Source organism: Camelus ferus, chromosome 11 (assembly GCF_009834535.1).
Source record: "Camelus ferus isolate YT-003-E chromosome 11, BCGSAC_Cfer_1.0, whole genome shotgun sequence".
In the NCBI taxonomy this organism is placed as follows: Eukaryota; Metazoa; Chordata; class Mammalia; order Artiodactyla; family Camelidae; genus Camelus; species Camelus ferus.
This window is the reverse complement of record NC_045706.1, coordinates 74,547,278-74,557,740: the sequence shown is the minus strand read 5'-3', so window position 1 is coordinate 74,557,740 and position 10,463 is coordinate 74,547,278. Positions and strand designations below refer to the sequence as shown.

Below are 10,463 nucleotides of genomic sequence, written 5' to 3'. Positions count from 1 at the left end.
CCCCACCTCCTCTTCCCACTCACGCCTCCACCTGAAGTCGCCCCAGTCGTAATGTCATTCTTCCTAAACCCCAAAGTCATGTGTTCAAGTGCCAGTGCTCCGTCATGTCCAGTTTGTGCAGAACGCCTCCTTTCTCCCCCTTTCCTCAGCAAAGGCTGCCGCCAGCCCCTCACTCACCAGAGCCGGGTATCTGGAGCCACCGAGGCGCTGGCGGGACGACGCACAGGTGCTTCTGTCTCTTGCCCCCTGCTTTTGTGCTGCTGTGCAAAATGTCCCTCCTTTCTTTAAAAAATATATTTGACACGTAAAAAACATTATATACAAAGTCACCATCCCACATTTTTGCTTATTATTCCATTTTTCCTTTATTATTCTCATATTCAATAATTAAGTACAATATATCTAATTACATACAACATTCTATAACATGTACTGACTATAAAGCATAACATAATAAGCAACCGTACACCTGCCACATAACCCAAGGACAGGCACGTGACCAACAACCTGCACCTCCCTCTCTGTCGCCTTGCGACCTGTTCCCTCTGACGGGGAACTGGGAGCCTGAATTTTGGCTTATCATCTTTTTTTTTTTAAACAGTATAGTTTCACCATTTATGATGCTCAGACAATAGACTCTTTGGTTTGGCTTGGTTTTGAGCTCAGTAAAAATAGTATCAACCATACCCTGGAGCTTGCTTTTTCCTTACTGTTTTCTGAGAGTCATTCTTTTGCCAGGTTTAGCTGTAGCTCACTTATCGTTCACTACGGAGTAATATTCCTTAGTGTGAATCACCTAATTTACTCATCCGTTCTGCTGTAGACAGAGGACATGTCATTTTACCAGGTATTAACCATAGGAAGATGTTGCTATAAACAGTCTTGTATGTACCTCCTGGTACACAAAGCAAGAGCGCCTGAATATTCAATGGGGGGCTGGAGCCATAAGCTAGATCCTAAAGTGCGCAAATGTTCAGCTCCGTGCGGTGTGACCGTCTTCTGGAGCAGAGGAGCCTGTTCACACATCCAAACAGCGCATGAGCTCACACATCTTCCTCACCCAGGTACCATCAGACTCCTTAACGTTACCAACCTTACAAATATAAAACGCTATCTCACTGTGGTCTTAATTCATATTTCCAACATTTCTAGCCATTTACAAACCCTATGAAATTACTTCCACTTCTGTGAAATGCCTTTTCAAGTCTTCTATTTTTAAAATAGGAATTCTCTATATATTCTGCTTAAAAATCCTTTGTCAGTTAATTGCATTATAAATATCAAGTCTTGGTTTGTCTTTTCACTACATTGTTTATTAGCTTCAGTCCTAGTTTTAACATATTTGATTTAATCGTCTTTCTTTTAAGATTAGCACTTGTATGTCTCAAGAAATTCTTTCCTGCCTTAAGGTTTTTTTCATGTAAGCATTTAAATATTTACTTTTTGCAATTAAGACCATAACATATCTGGAACCTATTTTTAGGTACGGTGTGAGGTGGAAATCAAATTCCATTTTCCCACATGGATAACCATTATTCTAGAACTACTTATGGAGCCACCCTTCCTGTCCCCACCCATGGGCCACGCCACCTTGCCACAACTCAGCGTACACGCACAGGCTCTCTCCCAGGCTCCGTACTTCACTGCATGGCTCAGAACGCCCACCTCTGAATCACGTACAACACAGACTCTACAGTAAGACCCACTGTTTTCTGGGTCCCCTCAACCTTAGTCACAGTTAAAAGCATTCAGCCATCATAGTCCTTTGCTATTCCACATAAATTTAAACATCTGCTTGTCACAATTAAGAAAACATCTGTTGGAATTTCTGCTGAAAACAGCATTGAGTCTACAGATCAACTTTGGGAAATATGATGCCCTTACAACCTTCAACATTCATGAACAAAGACAGTTCTTCAATTGTATCTTTCAAGTCCCAAATCAGGCCTTAACCTGAACACTGCCTCCCTTCAATGTCTCTACTACTTTTCCAACCAGAAGTAGGAAAAGTGTGTCTTTTAAGTGCAAATTTTTTAGATAACTACAATAGTCCAAGAGAAAGCTGATGTGGGGTGAGTTTGTGGTCTGCTGCTGGAGTGGCAGCACAATTCTTCCCTACTGAATATATCTAGAATGTAAGAATGAGACCATGCTGGTTTGAGATGCACTGAGTCTGAGATGTCTGTCTGCCGTCCCCAAAGAGGCTGCTGGATGTTTGCTATGCTGTGCTCTTCAGGACAGAGGAGTCTGGACAGAGACATCAGTTTGGTGAGATTGCCCGTTGAAATTGTACGCCTAAGAAGGTAACTAGTGACAGGAGGACCAGGATTTAAACAGGCAGTGGAAGATGAAGCTATGCAAACAGCTAAGAAATTATCAAACACAGGGAAGGTTAACCAGAAAAGTAAAGTCAAGGGGGAGCCAGGAAACGGAGTTTTACAGAAGTGGTCAATATTCTCCAAACCTAGAAAGAAAATCACTGGAAAGGCCGTTGGATCTAACAATGAAGAGGCCATTAATGATAAAACAGATGCATAGAAAACCTACCTTCACTGTGTTAAGGAGAGAAGGGGAGGAGGTGGCTGGCACACAGCAGACACTCAGCTATCTGTGGAGGGCGTGTCTGAGAGAGACAGGAGGAAGGCAGACTCGTCCCTGAACGAGCTCAGCTGTGCACAGAGGGAGGAGGATGTCAGGGCATCATAAAACCCGGTCTCAGCGACCACCTCAGGAGCCATCCTCCTCAGTACCGACAGCAGAGCAAGCAGAGTAAGCAAGGTTCTGGACGAGTGCTTCTTTAGAGGGAAAAACAGACCTGGGGTCTTTAACAGAAATGGTGAGAGCGAGCGAGTGAGCGAATGTGAGAGCCACAGCAGCTGATGGCAAGGAGAGCTCTGGACGTCCGGGCAGACAGACAAGACTCCGAGTGCAGACTGGTCACCTTCTTGTCTTTGAGGTCACCTAATATAAACTAAGGAAGGGGTTTTCAAATTGTATTCTGTTTTCTTTAATGAACATACAGGCATGGGAACTTGCACAAACTGCCTTGGTCTTTAGATAATAGGCATCCATTGTGGGACTAGATCAACTATACATTTAAGGAAGCCATTCCACCACATAACTAGTTGAGAGAAGACATGGTAAATATTTAATGAAACTAGGAGACTTAGCAACTGTAATTAAAATAAAATACATTAAAATGTTTGGAGGCAGTTATTCTGTCTCACAGAAGAATGTACCAATGCCTAGAATAACGTACCTGCCGTAGAACGGACAGTAAGTCCTCCAACTACTATCTCAGGACACTCTGTCCCACTCAGTCCAGCACAGACTAAATGCACCTAAAGAGAGCACACAGTTCTCACTGTAAGGGCCAGTGGTGTCTGAAAAGGCATGCTACTCTGTGGGTAAACACGTATGTACTACAGATATGGAACATTATCATTTCTTAAGTTTTTTTTCCCTTTCACCTCCCATGTACCTGAAAGCATATTTGATATAATTGTCTTGGGCCAAGGCCGGCTTATACCACGAGGGGCGGGGGGATGCGACGCAGAAAATGAAGACTGACGGTGCTTATGGCAGAGGGCAGCTTCTCTCTCTCCATCACTGTGTTCAGTGGAGCTCTGATCCCAGGAAGGGTACTTAGTATGTTCAATCCAGTCATTGCCATGTGCTTTTACCTACTATCTTTTCATCTCCATTGACCTCTTGTTCCCTTTCCACGAGCACCTACCCTGTGCAGAGCTCAGGGACTCCCTGTAGGCCCTACAGAAGCTGCCGTCTACAAAGCACTCACTGTGCGCCAGGTCCCGTGTTACCTGCCTTATGTGCACCATCTTGTTTAATCCACACCTCATGCCCAAGAGACAGAAACTAGTATCACTGTCCCCATTTCACAGATGAGAAAATCCTATTGGAAAGCTTAAGTAATCTGCCTCTGTCGTACAGCAAGTAAGTGGCAAAGTGAAACTTGAACCCAGGTCTGTCTACTTCAAGGCTCATGTTCATAACCATTTCCCTGAAATAGCTGTGAAAAAGTCAATGTGCTTTTCCCATGTTGTGTGGGACTGGAGTTGGGTCAGCACAGAGAGAGAACTGAGTATGCCTGTCCACTCTGTACAGGACATGCAGCTCAGCCGAGACCCTGCTCAGTTCTGGGAAACACCCCAAAGATGTTAACTACCCTTAACAACCACTCTCTCTCCCCACCTCCTTTCCCCTCAGTGAGGGGACGTGAAATTATGAGGACAAAAATGCTTGGAGGACATGACTGTTTTTGACCACGCCAGGCAAGCGGCCTGAGTGCTCCCGACAAGCCGGCGGTGAAGCATGCCCTTTGCCAAAGGGACTTCTGTAGGCACGTAATAGTGGCTTCAGAAAGGAGGTCTTGGGACACAGAGCACAGTGACGCTCCCTCCCTGTCGGAGTGCACTGCTCTGATCACTCAAATGAATGGCATCCCCTGGCCACACAGTCACATTTCTGCATACACTTCCCTATTCAACTGAGTTTCAGGCTTTACTCCGAGAGAGAGAAAAACATAAAATAAGTGGCCTGGTACATCCAAGGTAAAAAGGAAAAAAAAAAAAAAGTTGACTTCTTTGAAATGCAAAAGACCTCCACCTCCAGCTCACCCCAAGGGATAAGGGACACCCCCCAAGTCCTGCTCGCTGCTCTTCATTTAAGGTCCCCTAAAACACAGCCACTTGTTTTCCAAGAACCACAGGAAGACCTTGCTCCTCTACAAGGTTCCACCAAATTCCAAAAGCTGGGCGGGGCAGACGGGCTGGCGGCCGCTGCGCTCTGGTTACTAAGGCACTTCGGCTGTGTTTCCTTGAGGATCATCGAGTACAGGCAGGGTAACAAGAAAGTTAGTCTGTGTCGTATCCCAGGATGGGTCCCAGCCACTTCTCAACCTCGGCCACAGACATGTTCTTCCTCAAAGCATAATCCTCAATCTGCAAAAAGATGAAAGCAGCTTATTAAACCAAAATGATAAAGACTTTTTAAACTAAAGTTTCCACAGGACTTGCCAAGAAACATTAAGTACCTTCCATTTCTTGTCTTGATAGCAATCTTTGGAGTTAAATGGAGATAGATATTTATCTATTCACCAAGCTGCCTTATTCTCTGGGGCAGAAAAACAACATGGAGTAGACACATGATGCTCAGAGCCTGGCTGGGGTGTGTGTTTGGGCAGGCGGGGGGTTCCATGGGAGGGCTAGAATTGGGGTAATGGGCTGAAATCAAATCGAGACATTAACTGGGTACAATTTCTTCATCCTTTCCCTCTTGTCTTATTCTCATTCACATGTAAAATAAAGCAGGGTTAACAGCTCCATTTAAAACAAGACAGGCATTTAGGGATACCACACACAACAAAACAGTCAACTTACCTGATCCTTGGAAATTTTCCCCACAGCAAAATATTTGGACTTCACGTTGGAAAAGTAAAGGCCGGACACGGCTGAAGCAGGTGCCATCGCCAGTGACTCTGTTAGCCGGATGCCTAGAGAGCAACGCGGGGAAAACGCTCATGGATGTGGCGCTGAGACAGGCCCCGCAGGTGGCAGGCACCTGATAAACTCTCGTTTACAGGTGAAGGAGAGTGAGCCCGTGCTCCTAGGCAGACACACGGCACAGCAGGAAAGACGTGAGCAGACTAGTCTAGCAAATCCCTGCCAAGGGGGTGAACAACTTCAGGACACACAGCTCTCCCCTGGCCTGGGAGAAAAGGCCTGGAAAGGGCTCGAAAACCAGTCACAGGGGCTAAGCCTGGGTCTCCCAGACAAGGAGCTCCCACCCTGGGGATGAGAACACCAGCTGGGCCTCCAAGGGCCCCTGTGGGGCCAAGGCCACCAGGGACGAGCGACAGCCAGTCTCACCAAGAACGAGCCCACAGCCGTGTTTAGAAAGAAGCCGCCTGTTCCTCTGAGCTGAGACCTAAAGCGAACGACGTCAAGGCTACCTGGTCTGCACCAGCACTGGGTGGACGAGGACACAGAGCAGCGCAGAGTTCAGCACTCTGCCAAAGAGCACCCACACTCCTTTCACTTCCTCGGCGAGGATGTCATGCTTCTGATTAACTCCACTGAAAACAGTTAATTGTGTTAACAGGAGTGTAAAAGAAAAGAGAGAAGGGAGCTGAAGGGAAGGGAGGGGTTCTGCGAGCCTGGTGCCGAGACGCTGGCAGTAAGCAACAGAAGGAGAGCGCAGCGTGAAATGTGCCAGGAGGGGGTACACGGTCCCTGATGGGGAGACACCCGGCAGGGAGGACAGGGCAGGAGAGGTACAGGGTGGGAGAGTGAGCTAAATTCCCATCTGCTGAAGGGTAAGAGAAAATAATCAAACTCGAGAAACCTGGAAATGGTGATGTGAGACTACTACTCCATAACAGGGAGCTCAGGCACTAGAATAAACAGCTAGACCTGGGACAGGAGGGAATTACCACCTTCACTACACCCCTTTCTGTATTTCCAAAATTTTCACCTGGGCGCCATTACTTTGGCACGGTGCATCTATCACAGAAGGACAGAGGCGCCCCACTCCTGCCCTCACCTGTGCACTGCTCGATGTCAGCCAGCCTCCACATGGTTAGCTTCTCGGTGTGGTCGGGCTGGCTTGGGTAGCCGGGCGCCGGCCGGATGCCCCCGTAGTACAGCCTCCGCAGGTCCGCCAGGTCCAGCCGCTCATCAGCGCAGTACGCCCACAGCTCCCTGCGGACCCTTTCGTGCAGCTCCTCTGCGAAGGCCTGGAGCCCAGAACACAGGGCTCAGGCAAAGCCGTGTCCTCGGCACCCCACTCCTTCACCCTCAGAGGCACACAGCACCTCCCTCGCCTGGACCACAGCCAGGGAACATCAGCAAGAGGGCCGGGCTGGATTCTCAACTCATTTATAGTTTCATCAACTGCTCTGCTACTCAGTTTTGGCCTCAACCTGGGCGCTGAGGTACCATATTCAATGATCTGAGGACTTCTAGGCCTTTAAACACTTCCCTGACGGTCAGTCTGCAGCTCACGGAGGCTGGAAGGAGAAGCTGGGACTGCTACAGCAGCCAGCTGCCCACTGTCAGCCTCAGTAAAAGGGGAGAGACCCCCCCCCCACTTAGGTGCCCCACTGCACAGAGGGGTATGCGGAATCCATGGAGGATTCCAACATTAAAACCAGAAACCCGTTTTGCATTTTTTGGGCTCCTCAGGGAAAGTTCACATCACAACAAGCAAAGACAGACACCAGAGTAAGACCATGAAGTCAAGGCTCTGAGGCGGCTCCCAACCAGGGCACCGCTGGAGCTGCTCCGTGCCCAAGACGAGCGTGAGAGCGACTAGAGAACACGGGACTTCAGCATGTGCGCTGTTAACCACCAGCCTCACCGCGCGCGTGCACACACGCATAGGCGCCCACGGGGGTCCCCACCTCGGCCAGCCGGTCCCCCAGCGCCTTGACCATGATGCTGCTGTAGTCGTCGCACGCCTCCTCGTAGGCCCTGCTCAGCGCTTCCACCCCGAAGCAGGCGACGGCGAACAGGCCCAGATAGTCGGGGACACCCGAGTGCAGTGGGGCGATGAAGTCCGAGAGGCAGTGGTATGGGTCCGAGCTGGCAGAGTCCTTCTCCGCCTTGAAACGCAAGCAGTGGGCAGAGCAGCCATTAGCACAGACGTGGCCCCAACACACAGCAGACAGCAACCTAGTATCTTCCGACAGACACAAGCTTCAAAAGGGGCTGTCTGTCTGTTGTGTTCCCTGTTCCAACCCCAGGGCTCAGAGGAGTGCCTGATATGCAGTGAGTGCTCAGTGCATCCGTGCCGAACAGACACGTGAAGTGAGACGAGGCGTGACGCACTCCCTGCTCACTCACATGCTGACCACACACCCACTGAGGGCTTGCAGGCCCCTGCGCGCTAGGAGCTGGGACCCGCGAAACGCATATCAAATTTTTTTTTCTCCAAAAGTGCTTTCAATTCAAGATGAACATTACATCCTGAAGTTACGTTACACATTGTGTATGAGCCTCCACTTTATTGACAGAAGCAGTTCAACAAATTGCCAAGGTTGGCAATGCAGGGGCCGTGTGCTGCCCGCCACGGCTGGTGGCTCAGCAGACGGCTCAGGACCCCGCTGGGCTGGCCTAAAACCAAACGGAAAGCTCAGCAGGACCCGCTCCTGGGCCTGCTCCTTGGCCGCTGGCTGCACGTGCCCACTTTCCATTTTCGGCTGATGACTTTCTCTCCCCTGCTAGTAAGCCTATTTCACAGCCAACATGTGCTCGCCGCGAAGGTGAGCAGTGAGTACATGTTTACTGAGTGCTTAGTGTGCTTCAGGCACTAGTCTCAGTGCTTTATACAAATTAACTAATTTAATCCTCTCAACAACCTTGTGAAGTGGTACCAGCCGCTCTGTTTTTAGACAAGAAACCTGAGGCAGAGAGGGCCTGAAGAACTAGTTCAAGGTCAGACAGTGGCAGGCCCACGGGTCCGGTCCATGTCCAGTGCTCTTGACCGCTGTGAAGCACTGCTTAGAGCAGATCAATTAATCAATGAGTGGCCAACCCAGAAGCTTCACAGCTGCGTGCCTGCCAGCTCTGGAAACAAGTACAATCTAGTCGACACTGGGCAGAAAATGGTTAAGTGGCTGCAGGCAAGAGAGAGTTTGATAAAAAGGCACGTGGAAATGTCAGAGATGAGGGCCAGCTACGCAGGGAGGAGCTGCCTTCCAGCTGTGTGCTCTGCACATCAAATGTTCTTTAACAGAAGCCAGACGGAGACACAAAGCTCCCGGCCCCACTGGAGAGACAGGTCACAGAGCCCACAGCACTGGACAGTGATCAGAGCCGCTCAGAACAGAGGCTCCCAGAGCCACAAGTCGCCAGAGCCAGAACTTTCCAGATTGTACTGGAAGAAAGTACCTCCTTAGAAATGTCTGCCTGGGCAGGTAACAGATGCAGCTATCTGTCATCATGAATTATACTCTGGTTATGATTAAAAGCAATAGTATCACTTATGAACGACTGCAAATGACAGTAAAACTTGGCAAGAATAATTTACTACAACTCTTTGTTAATAACTGATGAATCCTGGTTCAAATTCTTGATTAGGACAGCTCGTTTTTTACAGCAGCTAAAGGGACATGCCTCTGAAATCTGCATTTAAAGGGGTGGCACATGAGAGGGAGCCACGTGGAGAAGAGCCTGCTCCGCCACACGGAACAGGACCAGGAAAGAAAGCCGTGGAGCGTGGGCAGGTGGGCTCTTCCCTCCAGGCTGCGGCACGTGGCGCACTCTCCGTCAGCCTTCACCTCCTCTGCAGGATGGAAACACAAGCTGCCGCCAACAAGGCTGGGTGGAAATTCAGCGAGACGGTCCATCAAGCACCCTACTAAGCACCTGGCTCCTGGCAGACATTCAGTGCACGTGTGCTCCCGCCTGTCTTCCCGTGAAGAAACAGAGCCCCCAGCTGCAGGCAAACTAGTGAGCTTGAGCACGTAAGTGTTCACCTGTGCGCGACCTCCTCCACCTGTCCGCCATGACGGGAGACACCTGCCTCTTGCTGGCGCCCGAGAGGCCCAGCTTCTAAACCACGCTGGCCCTTCTCTCCATCACAAATGCCTAAGGCTCGGGACTGTGGCTGGTTCTTTGGGGCGAGGTGGGGCAGAGCTCTGTTTACACAGAGCTCAGGTGTATGCCACTCTTTATTGACATTTTTTCAGTGCTTAATGCGAAAAGCAGAGCAGTGTGTCTGCTGGCCCTGCAGGCTCCATACCTGCTGCCTCAGCCCGTGAAAGACAGCTATGGGTTCTGCAGCCTGGGGCACTGCGCCCTCCGCGAACAGGTGGATGTCGTCCCGGACGCTCTGTGCCGGCCAGAACCCAACCACACCCCTGGCCTGCAGCTTCTTCTGACTAATCAGTGCTTTCAGCATGTTTTGGGCATCATCATAGACTTTTTTGGCCTCTTCACCTGTTGGGAAAATATCATAAGAATTCACTTAGAGAAGCCAACAATAACCAGCTAAGAACGCTTCTTTCTAAGCCTGCGGCCCCTCCTCTGTCGCCTCCTCTCTCCCCCTCAAGCACAGTGTCAGTGTGTGGCGGCACACCTAAGGTGCAGTCACTGGGGTTCAGTGGTTCTGAGCGCAGCTCCTCCCATACAGTGTTTCGCCAGCTCAAGCCACTTACACTTTTCCATAACAAGAGGCAAAGAGCCAAATCTTGGCTCCCCAAAGCAGTCTGTCCAACAGAGTGAGACAGCGCAGGCCAAATCGCTCTGTCCTGACGTCCCTGGTGCACGTACAGCTCCCCGACCTCAGTGACCCCGGGGCATGGGACGTCCGAGGAGTGGTGTGTGGCCCCGACCCCTCCTCAGTTGCCTGTGCTGCACCTGGATGCCCTCCGTCCAGAGGCCTCCGCGGCCTGTGCCTGGCTACGTGGCACCCACAGGGTTGCCAGCGCTTTTGGTCAAGGG

The 10,463-nt window shown here is 50.1% G+C and overlaps 1 protein-coding gene across 5 annotated transcripts in view; it reads right to left on the bottom strand.

The window, feature by feature from the left end:
- Positions 1 to 339: 339 nt before the first annotated feature.
- The window catches only part of MTR (5-methyltetrahydrofolate-homocysteine methyltransferase), an 89,244-nt gene continuing 79,120 nt past the window's right edge, over positions 340 to 10,463 (bottom strand). For 2 of the 5 annotated variants that reach the window (XM_032491922.1, XM_032491923.1), the window contains exons 29-33: positions 9,763 to 9,959; positions 7,421 to 7,621; positions 6,562 to 6,754; positions 5,400 to 5,512; positions 340 to 4,961 (exon numbers count right to left, since the gene is read on the bottom strand). In XM_032491922.1, coding sequence (XP_032347813.1) covers positions 4,875 to 4,961; positions 5,400 to 5,512; positions 6,562 to 6,754; positions 7,421 to 7,621; positions 9,763 to 9,959 — 791 coding nt within the window. In that variant the 3' untranslated portion in view covers positions 340 to 4,874. Of the gene's footprint in view, positions 4,962 to 5,053; positions 5,244 to 5,399; positions 5,513 to 6,561; positions 6,755 to 7,420; positions 7,622 to 9,762; positions 9,960 to 10,463 lie in introns of those variants that run through there. The other 3 variants (XR_004324167.1, XM_032491924.1, XM_032491925.1) reach the window with 3 other exon arrangements.